The sequence below is a fragment of the Arvicanthis niloticus genome, chromosome 2 (genome assembly GCF_011762505.2).
Source record: "Arvicanthis niloticus isolate mArvNil1 chromosome 2, mArvNil1.pat.X, whole genome shotgun sequence".
NCBI lineage: Eukaryota > Metazoa > Chordata > Mammalia > Rodentia > Muridae > Arvicanthis > Arvicanthis niloticus.
The window spans coordinates 31,704,041-31,724,699 of NC_047659.1; the positions used below are offsets into that span (position 1 = coordinate 31,704,041).

The 20,659-nt window shown below is 35.1% G+C and overlaps 1 protein-coding gene across 5 annotated transcripts in view; it reads left to right on the forward strand.

Annotated features, from left to right (window-relative positions):
• Galnt13 (polypeptide N-acetylgalactosaminyltransferase 13) overlaps positions 1–20,659 on the forward strand; it is a 592,950-nt gene that overhangs the window by 375,418 nt on the left and 196,873 nt on the right. For all 5 annotated transcript variants that reach the window (XM_034495197.2, XM_034495196.2, XM_076928753.1 and 2 more), the window contains exon 8: positions 17,283–17,463. In XM_034495197.2, the coding sequence (XP_034351088.1) occupies positions 17,283–17,463 (181 nt within the window). The remainder of the gene's footprint in view (positions 1–17,282; positions 17,464–20,659) is intronic.

Below are 20,659 nucleotides of genomic sequence, written 5' to 3' on the forward strand. Positions count from 1 at the left end.
GGTATGGTCCAGGCCTCAGATCCTAGACAACCTGACTTAAACACACCTGATTTAGTTTTAAACGTGTAGTTTTCCTCAATTCTATGCTCAGTAAAAGAACACTTGTGTTTTCTCTTTTTCTAAGTTATATTTTCCCCTTTCCTCCCAAAGTTTTCCTCCAGTCACATCTAACAGTAAGGGTAATGACAAACAGACTCACTAAAGTTAAAGCCATTGAAAATTTAGTTCTTTGAAAATTTTGTACAATAATTTCTGTTCTTTTTCACCCCTTCCCTCAATTCCTTCCTGGCCGACACTCTTTTCCCTAGCATACAATCTTCTGGGCTGTTCTATCCTTCTCCTATGCCCCAATGAATCAAATCAAGTTTGTACTGCCCTTAAATTAATGCTTGTGTGGCCTTCTACTGGAACTTTTTAGATCTACTAGTAGCAAAATTTTCAAGAAATTTACTTTCCATTCCCAGCAGCTATCAGTTGCCAGTATCACCAGGGTTTGGGTAGGATTTTATGTCTAGCTTCCCTCTGTTGGCTAGGATTTCTCTGGCTTAAGCTTGTATGGGAAACCTAATTTAGATCCAATTTATTATGCCCTCTAGAAAGTTAGTAGATATAAAAGGGACAACTCTGCTGCTTTTAGGAAGCTTATTGCTGTGTTAAGTTGGGTAATCCTTAAGAAGCAAATTTATAGGCTATATTAGTTCTTCTTCTTCTTCTTCTTCTTCTTCTTCTTCTTCTTCTTCTTCTTCTTCTTCTTCTTCTTCTTCTTCCTTTTCTTCTTCCTTCTACTTATTTTATTTTCTTCCTCCTCCTCTTCCTCCTCCTACCCATCCTTCTTTCTGAGACAAATTTTCTCTGTCCTTGAACTCACACTGCATCTGCTGCATGTCTGAGCTTCTCAAACTACATGTAAGCTGTTTTGAACTGATAATATTTTTTAAGAATAAAAGTATAGGGATACAAAAAATTGATATACCAATTAAACATTTACTGAAAATATACCATATTTATTTAATTTAAACTTATTAAAGATGAAATTTGAATATATTAAATGGATATATTTTTTTATTCAGTACAAATAACTTGAAATGAGTTTTTAATACTTTAGAACATTGGTTCTTACCCTGTTGAGTTTTGACTGCTTTGTGGGTTTGAGGACTCTTTTACAAGTGTTGCCTAAGAGTGTGGATATTTACATAATGATTTATATCATGAGAAAAATTGATGTTATGAAGTAGCAACAAAAATACTTCCATGGTTGCAAGTCACCACAGCATGAGAAACTGAATTAAAGTGTCATAGCAATAAGAAGGTTGAGAACCACTGCTTTAGGACACAGAAAATGTTCAATGATTTTCAGAATTCATCTATGTTTTGATTTTATAATTGTTAATAATGAGAATGCCACTAACTGTAAATACTCAGTACAAAAATGAAAAAATTGTACATAAAGCCCCCTTAATTCAAGACAAAATTTATTTTAAAAAATTACCCTTCATCAACAATTTCAACAATTTGAAAGTCAAGCATCCTAATGTAGTACAAATACTAACTTAATATTTAGATGTCAAGCAATGATGATAGGAAAATATGTCTTTGATTTCCAAAATTACCATTAAGTTTTTTTTTTTTAACAAAAGCTTTCCATCTAGAGTAAAAAGATTGCTAGCCATAGGATACAGCTGCCTCAGATCTAAGCTGGTTGACTTCAGGAGGTGTGGTGTTGCACAGTGTGAAAGCAATCATTAGGAGTACAAAGTATGAATACTGTATTACAGAACCAAGGCTATAGTAAAGTCTTACATGGTACTGCAAGTGAAGGCTTAGTAATGTCAGATATAATTAGGATGCAGTAATCATCTGACTTTTAATTAGTCTTTTAGTTCAGGACATTCAGAAGATGTTTCCTGTTTATATCTTTAGGGCCAAACATTTAGTTTTGTTGCCTCCGAATGGTGTCATGACCCTCAGATTAAGAAAAAGCTGTGCTATATAGCTTAATCCAAATTTCCAATCTTCTGGCCTCAGCCTTCATTCTGTTCATATTTTAGAAATGTAGGTCTATGTTTGATATTTTACTAGTTTTATAAAATTTGAGACTATCTAAAACAAGATATACTTCACTTGCAGAGGGGAAATGTATTGTTTACTAATGAGCTTGACAAGACTACAGTATTAGATTTCCTTTCCGTGTGTGTGTGTGTGTGTGTGTGTGTGTGTGTGTGTGTGTGTGTAATGTGAGTTTGTGTGTAATTTGGAGGCATTTATATAGATTGCATGTAGAGCTTACATTTCAACCTCACTTGTCCTTCCTCAGAAGCCATCGACTTTTAAAAACTTTTTTTGAGATTAATATAATTAATATTGTTTTCCTCTCCCTTTTCCTCTATCCAAACCTTCCTATATAAGCATTCCTTGTCTCTTTCAATTTTCTTACATCTTTTTTCTCATTAAATTTGTTATATGCATAAATGTATATGTATATTTATATATATTTCTTAATACTAACTCTCAGACTGTATGTTACTCATACACATGCCCTCAGTGTGGAATATTTGTTATTGGCTAAATATTGCTGCAATCTTACCAGAGAAAACCTATTTGTTCTACACTCAGCATTCCTTATTTAGCTGTAGTTCTTTGAGTGGGGCTGAGAACTCCTTGGGTTTTTCCCGTTCATGTTAGCATGTCCATCGTTGTTGACCTTATTGAGCCTATGTTTCAGCAGTTGTCAAGTAGATAAAACTTCAAGGGTGCAGCTTCTATCTACAAGAAGACAATCTTATTATAACTCTCTGATATTCTAGCTCTAATAATCTTTTAGCTCCAGTCTTCTGCAATATTTCCTGAGCCTTAGGTGCGGGAGTTATTTTACAGATGTATACACCAGGACTGGGCTCTACAACCCTACATTTTGATTTGTGATTGTTTTCTGTAATGATCTTGATCTGTTCCAAACAGAAGTTTCTTTAGTGGGAGATGAGGATTACACTTATCTCTGAGTATAAGGACATATATTTATGCTGAGAGCCATGCAGGAGGAACGACAACTGAATTGCAGCCCACAGGTCACCACAGCCAATTGGTTGAGCCTTGGTGTGGCACAGCTGAGAGAACTATGTGTTCTTAGGACTTTAGGCTGATATGGAGCTCAGCTCTGCTTGCTGTCCTCACATCCCTCTTAATCTAAGAATTAGATGAAAACACTAAGGGAGCTTTCAGTCCCTCAATATGCAGTATCTCTTGCACTAACAAAAGTAATGCTTGATGTCTTTCAGGTGTTGCTACTCGATCAGATTAATGATTCAGTCACCACCCTAGGAAAGAACTTAGAGACATAGGTTGTCAGAAATGACCACCACACTTAGAAAGCATTTGAAAAAATAAACTTGTTAGTGAAGCTGGGTTGAGATCTTTTTATTATTTGTTCTGACTTAGAAATCATAGGGAACAATTTGAAGTTTAGAAAAGCATGCTTATATTAGTTAAGCTAGGACCTTTATGGTCATGGAACAAGAGCAATGGTAGCACTGGCTGACAAGACTCTCACTGATGGGAGACTGCTGCTGATTGATGTCTTATATCCAATTTTGCCTTCAGCTTACAGATGTTATTTATTAATAATTGCTGATGAGTAGATATGCATTCATAGTATTTAAGATAGATATGACTGATTTTTATATAAAAGTTTATATTTGTGATTCTTTTAAGATTCTTACAAGATTACTTTATAAATAATAAAATAATTATTCCTTTTTACTCCTTTCTTTGTAACTGCAAATGCTGCCTGCCAGTAAGAAAAACTGGTTGAGAAACTACCTAGTTTGTGTACACTTTGTTAATCTATAACTAGAATTTTTAGTTTCGAATGTAGGTGAATTGGCAATAATTTTTAACCTGTACTATGTAATGTTGTTTCTTGGAAAGGTATTGAAAACACATTGATTTCTCATAACCACCAACTAGAAGAAAACTATCACATAATTACACTATAATTTTATATTGCTTGAAAGATTTTGCTGAAATCTATAATGATAGAAGAAAGAATAAATATGAGGGTTATAGAGCATCCATCAACTATGTGTATGTGTAAGTTTTTTTGGTTTATGGTGGGTTGCAGCACTGTTCCTTCCATCCAGCAACTGTGTGTTTATGTGTGTGTGTAAACATATGAATTTTCTCTGTCCTTATTTTCTTGCCAGCCTCAAGCAATTAACAGAGTTCATAGCTTTTCCACTGGCCACAGGGAGTACCATCCCCAGTACATTAAGCTTTGTTCCCTCAGAATAAAAGCCTGCCAAGTAACTTCTCTAATTGCTGGCTGCCTTTGACAATAGCTCCTGTATGTATCTTGATCCACCTCTGACTCTGACATTAGCTCCAAGCACAGATCCCTAACAGTTGCCTGCCTCAGTTTACCTACCACATGGATACATATTTTAACTTATTAACTTATTATTATTATCATTATTATTATTTTTGTTGTTATGGATTAATATTTTAACTTAGTATTAACTTATTTTTAAGGATACATATAGTTATAAAATATGCTAGGTTTTTATATGATGATTCCAGGTCTCCTCCAAAAATGATTACTTCACTAGTCCCAGATAGTTGACTAGGTTTCTAGTAGCAGGCATGGTTTCCTTCTTGTTGAGTGGGTTGTAAATAAAACTAGAGAGTTATTGGTTACAGACACAATGTCACCTTCAGTTCTTAGTGCTTTGTTGTTCTGAAATGTGATTGCAAACCCAGGAGTAATTGTAGAATCCAGGAAAGTAGAAAGAGACCAGTGTCTGGTCAGGGACCAATAGAGAATGGAGTAAACTATAAGTTGTTTTTTGTTTAAGAGACAACTGACCTGATGGGTGGAAATGTAGGCTCTACTTAGAGACAGAGATAAATACAGAAAGAGAAAGTGGGTAAAATAACAGGATGTCGAAAAAAAGTCATAAGGAATTATACTGTTAACTAGCTCCTCCCAAACCTTATAATACACATAAATCTCTGTGTAAATATAAATATGCATACATAGTTTAAATGAAACTTTACATCTAGTTAAGAATATTCACTCCAAGAGCCAAAGATCATTTAACAAAACTACATCTATGCTTTTTATTTGAGTTGTTGATCAGGCTTTTCCAAGAAACTCCCAAGGCATCATAGATTATTACTGTTATGCTTTGTTAACACCCTAGAGGTAGAAGTTAAGTCTCTATTGCTGAAGACACCATGTACTTTAGACATAGGGCCCAGAGGTACCTGCTCTGGAATTTACCTAAATGCCTCTTCCTTGAGGGCTATATTCTTGGTACAAGAAGGTGCCTTGCAAGCTTACAAAGGAGGGAAGCAACCAGCATTCCTACCCCGCTATGGCATCTATGAATCAGACTTTGTTTTGGGGGACAAGGTCATAACTGTTCTGGAACTTGCCATATTAGATATGAAGGCTGGCTATGGAGGCTCTGACATCTTTCAGACTATATTCCTGGAGGTAAGATTATAAATGTGTATTGCCATTTTCTTCTATATATTTGTGTTCTTGGTATTAAACCCAGGTTCTCATATCCGTGTGGCAGTTACTGACAGTGATCTCCTCAGCACCTACCAAATTTTTATCATGTTCTTCTAATATAGATAAAGTAAATTTAGCTTACCCAAGTAATGATGTGTCGATTTAAAACTTGGGTTTTACTTTTTGGATCCAAAATAATTTTCTATCTTGCTTCCCCTTCTATCCATTCTCTATTTTCTCAAGATGCTTAGGACTTAGTATCTTTCACTAATTCTATAATCTCATTGTGTCTTGTTCGAGACCAGAGTCTTTCTTTACAAATCTAAATATAATGATTTCTGTTATTTTTCCATAAAAATCAGTTCATTTTCCAAGATAAATTTTCAATTGGCCTGAGTTGTAGCTTAGTACTAGCAAGCTTGATTGCCCTGCATCAACTCTGGTATGACCCACAGTATTGTCAAACAAAATGAAGCATTGTGTTATGAAGAAGAAAGTACTGCATAGATTCTTTCAGAAGCTGAATCTTTCTGTTACCCCTGGAAAGTGAAAAGATGAAGGCCACAGCAGATTGACATAGACATTTTTTTTTTACCTTCAGTTCTATCTACACTAAGATATGATTCTATAGTCAGATACAGACATGGTGGCACACATCTCTGATCTAGCAATGAGCGGACATATGTAGGATCATGAGTTTGGACAGCTAAAGCTGTGTAACAAGAACTTGTCTCAAAGAAACTACCAGAAAGAAATGATTTCAGTTCTAATGAGTTACAAATCACATTAATCTCCTATAACAAAGTAAATAAGATGTAGACCACAATGCAACCAACAAAGATGGCATTCCCAGTCACAGTAATTACTAGGTGCCATGCTGGTAATAGTTGGCCAACACAAAACAAACACTAGTCTTTGAGTGTGTTTTGTTTTGGTTCTCTCTCTCTCTCTCTCTCTCTCTCTCTCTCTCTCTCTCTCTCTGTGTGTGTGTATGTGTATGTGTGTGTGACAGAGAAAGAGAGAGAGAGAGAGAGAGAGAGAGAGAGAGAGAGAGAGAGAGAGAATAGAATGTTAGTATCAATGGTGATTAGAATATACACTATCATTATCACCAGTTTTCTCTTTTTAAGGACAATGAAAAAAATATTTGTTGCTCCTCATACATTTCCATTTAATAAATTAATCAGTATATACTATGAACCTAAATTAGATATATATTTAATTAGAATCTAGACTGGTTAATCTTTTTAAATTCAGAGTTAATTTTTTACTATCTAAATTGCATAACATCTTTACACAGTAAAACATGATACTTCTCAAATACAATGTATGTATATATGCCACATAGCTTTATAAAAGTATGCATAAATAAAACCCCCAAATAAAAGCACAAATATATAATGGTATACGAATCTGAAAATTAAGTGCTGAGTGACAGGTCATAGAGGGATAGTGTTATATTTCAGTGCAAACCAATCAATGAAAGATAGCCTAGTCAAGAACTGTTTACCCAAAGCAAGCATGAGAGCTGTGCCTAATAGAGGATATAATGGGTAGAAAAACACATGCATTAATTCATAATTTTAATTTTCCAAATTGTGTCAGGCTATTACATGCCTCTCTGTTTCATTATCATCACCCTAGGACATTATCATCTTGCCCCTAGATTATTGCAATGACTCCTTAATACATCTCTCCAGTTTACTGTGTTCAAATTCATTTTCCCAGTAAAGGCTAAATGTCTTTATGTACCCTAGTTTACCTTAATTATCACAACAGCCCTCTTGGGTACATCTTTCTAATCTTTTTTATTACCTACAACCTAAAGCATAAAGAGAAGCAAGTGAGGTCACTCAGCTGGTAAGGGCCAAGCAGGAATTGAATTTCTGCATCTAAAGACACACTCATAACATTGTCCATGTGGAACCTATTGTATATCATTTGTTTTTATTATTGAGGATGTCATAAGCAATGATTCAATGCAGTGATGGTAACAGAGAGGGAAGAAGTTGAAACTCAGAATAAAACAGTGTGGGAACAGCCTTACGCTGGAAACAGTTCGTTTTGAAATACAACTCCAGATTCTAGTTTATGACAATTGTTTTTATTTTTTCTTTACATTTTACTTAGCTGAGATACGGGCTCATACTCTAGATTAGGCTAACCTAGGACTAAGTATGTAGCTCAGGTTAGGCTTGAACTTGCAGGCATCCTGCTGCCTTAGTCTTTGGCGCTCTGAGATCATAAGCATGAGCCACCACAACCAGCTGTTTCTGGATTGTATGATCCTTAATTAGACTGTCACTGCTGTAAGTGTCAACACACACACACACACACACACACACACACACAGAGAGAGAGAGAGAGAGAGAGAGAGAGAGAGAGAGAGAGAGAGAGAGACATAAAGTAAGTTAATTTTCTTTTGAAAATTAGAGGAAAATCAGACACACAATTGACACTTTACATTTCGATTAATTACTCAACATCATAAAAAGAAGTTTATAAAAACCATCTGGAAACAAACACAGTTACTAGCTTCAATTTCCATGGACAAAAGACTATATTTTCTACATAGTCAAATTAGGTTGAAAGAGATAAAACACATAAATATTAATCTGTTGGGAGCCTCAAAACCAATAATCACATATGCTTGATGATACAAAGAAAAATTGGGCAATACCTGCTCATGTGGAAGGAACAAATGTTTTTATTCAGGTTACCCTATTTATTTAGCCCTTATAAAATATTTTCAGAAAACATGTTATATTCTAGTTGAAAAAATAGCTGACAATACTTTTAAACTCATCATGTGTACCTAAAATGTTAGACATTATAATTTTTACAGAAACATAAAATTCAAGATTTGAATGTTTTCTTTCAAAAGACAAGAGTCAGAAACACTATATCAACAACAAAAAATAAATGATAGACAAGCAATGATTTTACAACTGTTGATCATAGCACCTGAGCCATTCAGGAAATTTTCTATTCAGGAAATTTTCTCCTATGCCAATATATTCAAGGCTATTTCCCACTTGCTCTTCTATTAGGTCTTCTCTCTCCTCTGTATCAGGTTTTATGTTGAGGTCCTTGATCCACATGGACACACACACACACACGCAGAGAGAGAGAGAGAGAGAGAGAGAGAGAGAGAGAGAGAGAGAGAGAGAGAGAGAGAGAGAAAGTAAGTTAATTTTCTTTTGAAAACTAGAGGAAAATCAGACATACCAAGAGAAAATTATTAAAAAGTACTTTAGGAAACTGTTATCTGAGGTGGGAGATTTTAGAATTGGTGCACATTTTAATTTTAATTAAAGGGAAATGAGTGAGTCATCAAATATGACCAAACTAATGTGAGTGATGTAATGTAATAAAAAGAGGAATTCAAGGTAGAAGAATTTAGCCAGGATTGTTTGTTCAGATTGACCTTGGCTATAGAGCATGGTCTAAGACAAAATGCAGGTCTCATAACTGATTTTCCTGTTACACAGGTCAGGAATTTTTTTTTTTTTTTTTTTTTTTTGAATCTGGTGTGGGAGGCACTTGGAAATCAGGGTGAACTTTTGAATTATATAGCATTTTTTCCCAAATTCCAGCTTCAGATATTTGGGATTACTATGTTCTGAGTCCTGTTATTAACATAGAATCCTTAAACCCGCAACTATGGTAGTGCCAATGATTTCTTTATTTTTTTTCTCCATGTTTTTTACATTTTGAAATATAGCCATTCACAGTGCTAATGATTGTCACTTAAGATAAGGTCTTTATTTTTCTGACGCTTCCAATTATTAAAATTTCTTCTCTCCTGTGTAATGCCTTGTTACATAAACAATGGCTGACATTTGTGTCGTTGCTCATAGTTTCATGCTGACGAAGGAGGTTTTAGTGTTTATTATTAGTGGTTAAATATTCTCTTTCAACATCAGATCCCGGTAAAAGTGGGCTAGGGAAATGGTAGATAATAGATACATTGGATTACATTATGGCTTGCTGTGATTGGCTCTGTATAAATCCACCTGTTCTTAGCTATCTTCTTAAATACACACTTTCATCATTTTTTATGGTGGTTCATTTTTTTCTTTATTGGATATTTTATTTATTTACATTTCAAATGTTATTTCATTTCCCGGTTTCCCCTCCACAAACACCCTATCCCATCTGTCCTTCCCCTGTTTCTATGAAAGTGCTTCCTCACCCACCCACTCCCACCTCAATACGCTTGAATTCCCCTATACTGGCATCGAGGCTTCGCAGGAACAAGAGTCTTTCCTCCCATTGATGCCCGACAAGGCCATCCTCAGCTACATATGCGGCTAGAGCTATGGGTCCCCCTATGTGTCCACGTTGGTTGTTGGATTAGTCCCTGGGAACTCTGGGGAATCTGGTTGGTTGATACTGTTGTTCTTTCTATGAGGTTGCAAACCTGCCTTCCCTGACCCCTGTGGGCTCCGGGCAGGTCCCTCTCAGGGCAGGTATTGGAGCAATAGTAGTGGTTTTACCTATGACTTTAGGTGTGTCAGCATTCCTGGGAGGCCAGCTCTCTCATAGCTGGATTTGGGTATGGAAAGGTGTGGCACAGAGTTAGCTCCAAGCACAGATGTCCCATCATTTTCTTTCAACTGTGCTTAGCTTTAAGCGTCCTCTCTCTGACTCACAAGAGTCTTTAAGATAGTGGTCTTAGTGTCCCTGTCACAGCAGAGAGCCAACAACTGTCTTTCTTACCTGTGCTAACACAGGCTGGTCGGTTTTGTTGATAGTATATAGCTGAATCTCTCTTTTATGTGCACCAGGTTCTACAGGTAAGGTCCAGAAACCAGTTGAGTCTAGCAGTACTTTTGCTCAGTACATCTTTTGACTTGTCAGATCTGCTATATCGTTATCTTCGAAACATATTCTGAAAATTCCTTAGATTAGACATTATTCTCATTGCACACTTATATTCCATGCTGTATACTTTTCCAAAAACATTAAACATGTATTTATTCGTTCAAATGGCAGGATTTAAGTAGCTACCCTATGAGTTACTCATAGGATTTTATATGGTAAGGAAGGGCTAGTTTCTCCTGTATGCACTAAATTCCATTCTAAGTTTGTGCCTAGCAAAGATTATTTGTTGTTGTTGTTGTTAGTGGGGATTTTGTTTGTTTGCTTTGGTTTGGTTTGGTTTTGGAATTTGCTTGTTGGTTTGTTTTGATTCTTTAGGTTTTTGTTTGTTTTATTTTGCTTTTGACTTTTTTGTTTTATTTTTTGCTTTGCTGTAATCACTTAAGTAAGTTAAGAAAAAATCTTTCATTGTATTAACATTAATCTCCTTACAGTAATGGAAAGATTTTTAATTTCCTCTATTTTGATACATTCTGTGTATTACATTTCTGAATTCCTGTCACTTTTAAGAAAAACTTGTTTTTCTTGAAAATGTTGAGTACTTTGCTAAATCATGTTATTTTAGGGAATGAGAGATTACTGTGAGATTCCATAAATGTATGTTGGTAGTGCCTGGAGAGTCATGACTGTGTCAATCCACAGCCTCATTCACCTTAAACCATGGATCATTTTTTAATTTGGCTCTTGTGCTGCATAACACCCCCTAAAAATGTCCCAGTTTCCATGAACAGCATACATTTGACAAGGTAATTTGTCTTAATCTCTATTTTAAAATACATCACAATATGTAACTTTCTATGCATCCCCAAATGTGCTTGTCTCATCATTCCTCTACAAGTGCTTTATTTTCTTCATGTCAACCTTGATAGTTAAATCTGCCTATTTGGGCAACACACAGCTAATTGTCATATTGCTTCAAGATGGTATTTGGCTGTATGAGCTACAAAAATACTCATCTTTGCCTTTTTATAGTGTATATTCTAGTTGAGAAGAGAAGAAATGTAGGGATACAGAAAACCTATCTTTTAAAAATATTTTTAAAATTTTAATATCTTTTGAAGTTATGTGTATAATTGTTGGAGGGAGATGGTCAAGCCCTTGAGCACATACCCATGTAGGCTAGTGGTCTACCATAGGTTGTGGAAGTTTAACTCATGACTAAGGGAACTACACTTGAGAGTTCATCAAGAGCTGTACAAGTATGACTGAGATATCTCTCCAGCCTATAGAAATGTCTCCTGTGAGATGATGCTTTAACTGGGAAAAGAATGAGAAAGACACATCTCATCTAATGAGAAAGAGGCATGCCAGAATTAGGGGGTATGTAGAGTAAGCGTGTGAGGAAGTTTTGATATATAATAAAATGCAGTGTGATTATAGAAAACAACCAAGATTCAATATCACTAGGCTTTTAATAAAGAGAAAGAATTATGTATCATATTAGCAGAACTAGGAATGAATTTTGTTTATATTTTCACTTTGGTGAGATAACATTGAAAAATATAGGCAGTGAAGCAAAGTCAAATGGTTAAGTAATTAAAAGATTTTTTATTCTTAAAAATAAACTAGTTGTCATAGTGCAAACATCGATGAAGCAACTGAAAAACAAGAGAATTAATCTAGTTTAAAGATGGTGACCTTGAAAACAGAGATGTAGTGTCATGATTTGATTCATATTTTTCTAAAATTCATATGTTGAACGGCAGAATCCTATATGACTGCACCTGGAGAATGAATCTGTCAGTAGGTGATCATTAGTTCACAAAAGTGAAGCTTTAATCCAAAATACCTGGGAGTATTATAAGAGAAGGAAATGACAACCTACCTTTCTTTATATTAGTCTATAAGGAGACAAAAAGCAGGTGACAATTTATGATCCAGGAAGAATGCTTTCATCATTCTAGCAGCATGATGATAGATATCCCAACTTCTTCAACATTAAAACTGCATATTTGTTCTTGAAATCATTATCTAGCCAGGATGTAGTATTTTGTAATGGCATCCTGAGCAAGTAAATATTCTCTAAATTATCTGTAACTTCCAAGTATAGTTAATGTGTTGAATGTGTTTTTTATTTAAAAAATAAAAATAAAGAGATATCAGCAATGACAATAGTTTGATTATACTACATTTCTTTTTTATTTTGACTATCCATCTGGGAGACTGGTAACATTTAATGACAGTTTATAAATTTCTGGATCAAAATAAGACCAGACTGGTGGAGGAGGATTGACTCAAAAATTCAACTATCGACATGCATATTTGTTTGTCTTTGAAACAAACAAAAATATTTTCAGTAAATATTTGGCTACACTAAACCATGTACTATTGGAAAAGTCTAGTCTGAGTTATGAGCATTGGGGTTTCAGCATTTAGATCTTATCTACATTAATAGAACAAGATTTCAATTGCAAACCTATGAAGAAAAATGGAGATCAAATTGTTTTTATATTTTATTGCATATTTTATTTATTTACATTTCAAATTTTATCCCCTTTCTTGGTTTCACCTCCACATACCCTCTATCCTGTCCCTCTTCCCATGCTTCTATATATGTGTTTCCCCAACCAACACCCCACTCCCACCTGGCATCAATGTCAGGACCAATGTTTTGGGACCTATTCATGCCAGATAAGACCATCCTCTGCTACATATTCAGCTGCAACCATGGATCCCTCCATGTGTACTCTTAGGTTGGTGGTTTAGTCCTTGGGAGCTCTGGGGGGGATATGGCTGGTTGGTATTGTTGTTCTTCCTATAGTGTTGCAAACCCTTTCAGCTCCTTCAGTCCTTTCCCTAAATTCTCCATTGAGGTTTCTGTGTTCAGTCCAATGGTTGGCTGTGAGCATTTGTGTCTGGTTTTGTCAGGCTCTGGCAGAGCCTCTCAGAAGACAAGCTCCTGTCAGCAGGCACTTCTTGGTATCTGCAATCGTTTCTGGGTTTGGTGTCTGTATATGGGATGGATCCTCAATTGGGGCTGTCTCTAGATGACCTTTCCTTCAGTCTCTGCTCCACACCTTGTCCCTACATTTCCTCCTGTGAGTATTTTGTTCCCACTTCTAAAAAGACTAAAGCATCCACACTTTGGTCTTCCTTCTGCTTGAACTTCATATGTTCTGTGTATTGTATCATGGTAGTTTAGAAAGAGGAGAAGGCTGAGAAGCAACACATAGAAAAGGAGATTCCCAGAACGTGAAATAAACTCATCTAGATAAATATTTCTGGCATCAACCATACATATTTTAAGGAAGATACAGAAATAAGCATCATTCACAGGTAGAAAACCAAATGAAAAGGAGAGATGTTTCATGTGTCTATAAAATATAATTGTCTTAGTCAGGATTTCTATTCCTGCACAAGGCATCATGACCAAGAATCAAGTTGGTGAGGAGTTTATTCATATTACATGTCCACACTGCTCTTCATCACCAAAGGAAGTCAGGACTGGAACTCAAACAGGTCAGGAAGCAGGAGCTGATGCAGAGGCCATGGATGGATGTTCCTTACTGGCTTGCTTCCCTTGGCTTGCTCAGCCTGCTTTCTTATAGAACCCAGGACTACCAGCCCAGGGATGGCACCACCGACAGTGGTTCTTTCCCATGGATCACTAATTGAGAAAATGCCTTACAGCTGGATCTTATGAAGGCATTTCCTCAACTCAAGCTCTTTTCTCCGTGATAACTCCACCTTTCTTTCATCAAGTTGACACACAAAACCAGTCAGTACAATAGTTTGTGGTATTTTAAAAGGTGTAAATGAAACATACCAAATGTGAATTTGTATGTCTGGGAAGATGTTCAAGACAGACACGTGGTACCTGAGTATAGGTAACCAAACATGTGACAGAATGTAGGCTAAAATAAAACGAGTTATCTTTAGTTATAATCTAATCATAGTAGAGTGTAGCTATATGGCCAAGATAAATATATTCTGAGTCTGAGTCCTATTTTGGGGAGGAAAAACCAGACCTTAACTTCAATAGATGTAAGTAATGTGCCTAGACTGATTTCTAAGCATTGATTTACAATATGGGAAAAAAGATCAACTACTTCCATTTGAAGGACAGAAGAATCTAATCATGCCTACAATTGCAAGATGTGTTTCAGAATTCATTTTCAAAGTGTGCCTTGGTTATGGTTTCTAAGGCTGCAATGAACACCATGACCAAAAATCAAGTTTGAGAGGAAAGGATTTATGAAACTTACTTTTCCATGTTGCTATTCATTATTGAAGAAATTCAGAACAGAAACTCAATCAGAGCAGTGTCCTGGATGCAGGAGTTGATATAGAGCCATGGAGAAGTGCTGCTTACTGACTGGCTCAGCCTACTTTCATAAAACACCCAGTACCACCCAGCCAGGGATTGTACCACCCACAATGACCTAGTCGCTCCCACATTGATCACTAGTTGAAAAAAATGCCTTAAAGCTGAATCTCATGGAAGAATTTTCTCAACTGATATTCCTTCCTCTCTGATAATTCTAGCCTGTGTCAAGTTGACACAGGAGACCAGCCAGTACAAAAGGTAAAGGAGTTATGAGACTATGAAGTATTTTAGGAAAAGATGCTTGACCTTGGAGAGGGATAAAGAATGCCACCATTCTGGTCTCTGCTTAAGTGTTGGATTTCTCATCTCTTCCACTTGTTTAGCCTTGGGAAGATAGAAGACAAAAACAATACAAATCAAATATGCAAACCTTGTGGTGGGTACAATTTGTCATCATTCTCAGTCTCCTTGTGGTGAAATGTAAATATCCTTAAGTCCAATACAGGATCATTTTCAAACAACATTACATTCATAGTCAGTTGCTAAAAATTGTTTTTTTAAAAAAAGCATTAAGCAGATATATAAGAGTATAAATATTATCCACATGAATGATGGGCTTTGAAAAAAAACTACCAAGGCATGAAAACTATTTTTACAGTCTAAAACTAAAATCTTGAATGTATGTAACTACTATAATTATATAACTACTGTAATAATAGCTACTAGTTTATTAGTAATCAACACATATCTGTAATGTTTGTAAATAGCAGTAGTAATAACTCTCTCTCTCTCTCTCTCTCTCTCTCTCTCTCTCTCTGTGTGTGTGTGTGTGTGTGTGTGTGTGTGTGTGTGTGTGTTCATGTACTTGTACTCTGGCAGTCTTTAATATGTATGGGGATGGGATAATTAGTTTCAAGTCCTGGCATAGTATCTTAGAGTTTCTATTGCTGTGAAGAGATGGCATGACCACAGAAACTATTATAAAGAAAAACATGCAGTTCAAACATTTAGTCCATATGCATCATGGTGGGAAGCATGGAGGCATGCAGGCAGACATGGTCTTAGAAAGGTAGCTGAGAGTTCCACAGTTCTATGTCTGGTTCCACAGACAGCTGGAAGAGATAGGGAGACACTGGGCCTGTCTTGATCATCTGAGACCTCAAAGCCTACCAACCTCAGTAACACCCTTCCTCCCTTCCTCCAATAAGGCCATATGTACACACCTCCTAATAATACCAAGTCTCTATGAGCACATGAAGGCATTTTTATTTAAACTACCATACACTGTGAGTCAAGAGCTGTGACTATTCAAGTCCATTATATAAAAGTCACAATATTTGAATATGAGCATTTCATTCTGTGAACTTGAAAACATCTGAAGATTGTTTATTTTGAATACATTGCAACGTTGCTATACAATAGTTTGTATTCTGTATTTATGTTCTGTTATATAAATGTGTGTGTGTGTGTGTGTGTGTGTGTGTGTGTGTGTGTGTGTGTGTGTGTGTTTTATGGTACACATGCTTATGTAGGTTAGAGAACAACCTTCTAGAATCGTGTATCCCGTCCCACCGTTCAGGTTCTGGAAACTTAACTATGCTTGTCAGACTGCAAGGAGAGTCATTATTCCATGAGCCATCTTACTTGCCAAATTGGTTATTTTCAACAACATAAAAGCATGTTTATGTTTAATAAACATAATAAACAGAGCATGCTTAATAAAGATAGCATTTCCTAATATTTTCAATCCAAAATTACTTAAATACAGAGATTCAAAACCTATTGACATGAGAGCCAGTGTAAACATTGATTCATACAAAATGCTAATAAATGTTTGGCTATACAATGAAATTTTTTTAAAATAAAACTTTGTGAAAACATTATATAAGACTTGCCTTCAACTACACACATATGAAAATATCAAGAAATTCAAGGTATGTTTTCCAAAAGTTCCTCCTTTCAAAGAATCTTTCTTTAACAGTATTTTTCTTGAATCAATAAATGGTCACAATGTAATACACTCTTGCTCATTGCTAAAACAATGCTTATGGTTTAATTAATTAAAACAATACTCAGTCTCTCCAAAGAATGGCTTAGAAAAAAATAATTTTGAAGGATATATACATGGTTAACAGAAGGAAAAGTATCCTAAAACATTAGTAAGAATAATGACATCAGTGTGTATATAGTTTAGGGAAAATTTGATGGCTGAGGCTGGGTAACCATTTACAATCCCAAATAGAGGAATATTTTGATAGATTTTTCTGCAAATCAAATTTGTATTTTGACATTGCATGTCTATATCCCTTCACAATGAGACTCACTCATACAGAATTCAGATACTAAATTATCTACCAAATAATAAGTAGGTGAATACTTGTCTTTATAACTTGGGTTACCAAGTTAAAAATGACATGAAAAGAAATACATCTTAGCTACAAATATTTAAAGAGTTGATCTTCCTTAATAAAATATCATTATCCTAGCACAAAATCTGCATATATAGAATATTTTTTGAAATATGCAACATCTGTAGTTTCTGCCTAAGCTTTGGTCATGACAAGAATTTTCATTGTATAATTCCTATTGGTTCTTACATGGGATTATTCTTCTCCCCAGATCTGGCAATGTGGAGGCTCTTTGGAGATTGTGACTTGCTCTCATGTAGGCCATGTTTTTCGAAAGGCAACTCCATACACATTCCCTGGTGGCACTGGCCATGTCATTAACAAGAACAACAGAAGACTGGCAGAAGTGTGGATGGATGAATTCAAAGATTTCTTCTATATCATATCCCCAGGTATGCAGTTCTGAAATTTTCCATCTTCTAAAAGTGGAAGTAAAATTTTAAACATGTTGAATATCTGTTTCATTGTTCTCATTATCCTAAAACCTAAAGTAAAATGTTATTCATTATCAGAATATGATGAAAAATTTCTCTGAGATCATTTTAGGCTAAAGTAATTTTCACCTAAAATAAGAATCTCAAACAGACATTTTAAAATCTCTCCTAACTTTTTAAATTCACTTCTCAATTAAAAAAGATGTACCTATAAATATTCAAATTTATTTTAATACATACTAGGAACCTTTTAACTTGTATTTAAACAGGGATGATAAATTTACTTAATAAGTTTAAGCAAAGAAGAAAAAACTTTTTTACATTCTCTAAAATGTACAAACATTTAAATATTACTTATTTGACAAATATTTTATGAATAAAGAGTTTTATAATAAGTCAATTTCATGATGGTAAAATTTTGTGGGAGTTATTTTTATTATTTCTCTTTGATTTACTTCTTTCTCCAATAGCTATATTACTTATTTCTAGAAAAAGACAGAATATTAGTATATTAAAATGAGAAGAAAACAATCAGGATTTCAAGGATACCCAGTTTTTTAAACAAACAAACAACTAACTAAATACATAAATGTTGCAAGAGAAATATGGTGATTATCTTCAAGGTGTCAAAATATACAATGGAATATCAAAATAAAAATGAAAGGATTTTGGATATATTAATAAAACTATTGAATATTTTTCTTGGATATTTTAGATATGGCTTCAAAGTATTCAGTGGCCTTCTTATGTTACCCATAAGAACAACAACAATTCGTACCTTCATATTCTTTTTCACAAAGTAATCTATTATATAGCTTAAAAGAGCAGTTTGCATTATAAATGGTATGCACTGATTTTTGAAGGTGTATATAATGTCAGTAACTGGTTTTATAATAAATAAGTATGAAGAATAGAAAAGTCAATAATGACCTTCTTATAATCCAGAATTCTAGATGAGAAAGAAAAATTGAGGTATTGTGTGTGTGAATGTGAAATTAGAAAGACCTTTTCACACATTTTTTCAAGCCCTGTCAGTGTCAAGTCAAACTGCTATTTCAAGAATACTACTTTGTGACTAGAAGTATTTCCTTTTATAGTAGAAATTCTGTCCAGATGTTCACAGAGTTCAACAGAAAATGTAAAATCTGCAGGAAAGAAGTGACATTTATATAACCTTTACCTATTACTTTGTTGGTATTTCTTGAATGCAAATCATTACTTATAGAAAATTTTAAAGTACAATATAAATAAAGAACTAATGGAGGAAGGAAGTGCATTATGAGAAGTTATGTGGAGCTTGCATTAACAATGTGAGTGACTTGGGATCATTGGAAATATGTGCAATGGAATAATTCTCAATGAACAACATGGGTGTCAAGTAACGCTAGGGCAGTCTAAGAGGCCTTTTTTCTCCAGTCTCTGAAGTTTGAATGAAATGAACTGACAAGAAAAAAAGGGCAGATAAACACACTAATATGCAAAAGGGGTGAAAGCTCACATGACTGTGAATTTGCAATAAGACCATAAGATTGGGAAACCTCTATACCATTTTCTATAAAAGATGTGGGGCATGTGGAACAGTAAATAAATTTTAGAGAAGTTCAATTGATTTGAAAAATATACAACATAGGTAAATGTCCACTTGGAGTCCATGAGCTCATGTGCACATACACACACACAGACACACACACACACACACACACACACACACACACACACATTGTTAGTATTTATGGATGGAACATGGTAACCAATGTTCTATGACAAAAGCATAAGCTTGTTACTCTTCATATCATGAACACTGCTCTTGTGGTATGAGTTTAGTAATGAAAGTTTAGGGAAGGAAGCAGAGATATTCCTTACTTGTATGGCAGGTGGGAAGTTTTGAACTCCTATAGATAGATCAACTGTGGATAAAGCTTATCCCTGTCCTGGTCCAGGGGAAAAACAGCTGGGAGACAAGTTTGGGGCTCATTTTTAAAGGTATTTTAATTTGTTCCATATCTTATTGCTTTGAATAAAAAATGTCTTATTTGTGGGATATTGATCTTAAAACCTCAGTATTAGATATTTTGTGTAATTTTTAACTGATTGTAAAATATATATGAAGGAAAACTGTTTTACAAACTGCACAGGAACGGTCAGTTTCAGAGTTTATATGATGTAGTTTCTATGTGAACTAAGGACTTGACACTGAAGAGCAGAGCTGACTGTGTAGCCTGGAAAATGCTCATTTCCCATCACATTCATGAGCTGGGATGTTCTTGTTCTTACTTCCCAGGTTTGTTCTTTAGCACATGTGAGAAAGGAGATGGCCAGATAGAACTGTTATTACCCAAGACTTTTCAAGGGGCCATTGAGCTTAGAGAAAGGAGGCAATCTGCTTGCAAAGGTAGAAACTGAAGAAACTATAACTTTTCAATAGGAAAAGGAGAGTTAAAGTAGGTCAGAAGCGAGATCTAAATGACTCCAAACAAAACCAAAATGTGGCATGTAAGATCACCCTCAATCACATAGTTAAAAATATTCAGGAAGCTAGAAATTTTTATGATAAAGATTTTAGCTATTATTGAATTATGCTATAGATTATGATGAATGCTGCAATTTAAAAGTCAAAATCTCAAAAGTACTTATTATTTTTCTTCAGTAGTGAATGTATGACTGTGTGTGTCCTGTGGCAATAAGTGGATTTTTAAAATTGAAATACAGGCTTTTGCATGCATGCCTAAAATTGTATCATTCACTGTACTAAACACACAGATCTGTGTGCTTCTGTTGATGAAGACCCATTCCATTGTGAGTAGTATAATCCCCAAGGTACTGAGACTTGTATAAGGGAAGAGAAATCAAGCAAGCAAGCAAGCAGGCAGGCAAGCTGGCAGGCAAGCAGGTAGCCCTAAGTATATTTATTTCTCTCATCCTTAAAATGACTGAGGAATGAATGGCTGCTTTGAGCTCCTACCACTGTGACTTCCTGCTAGGATGATCTATAACCTAGAAGACTAAGTCACCATTGTACTATAAGCTGTTTTCTGATCAGGGTATTTTTTCAGAGCAGTGAAAATGAAATGAACACACAGACCATGGGCAATCCACCTTTAGCACTTGCTGTGTCATGTTAGCTTTATTTACTTATCTCTCTGGGTAAAGTCTT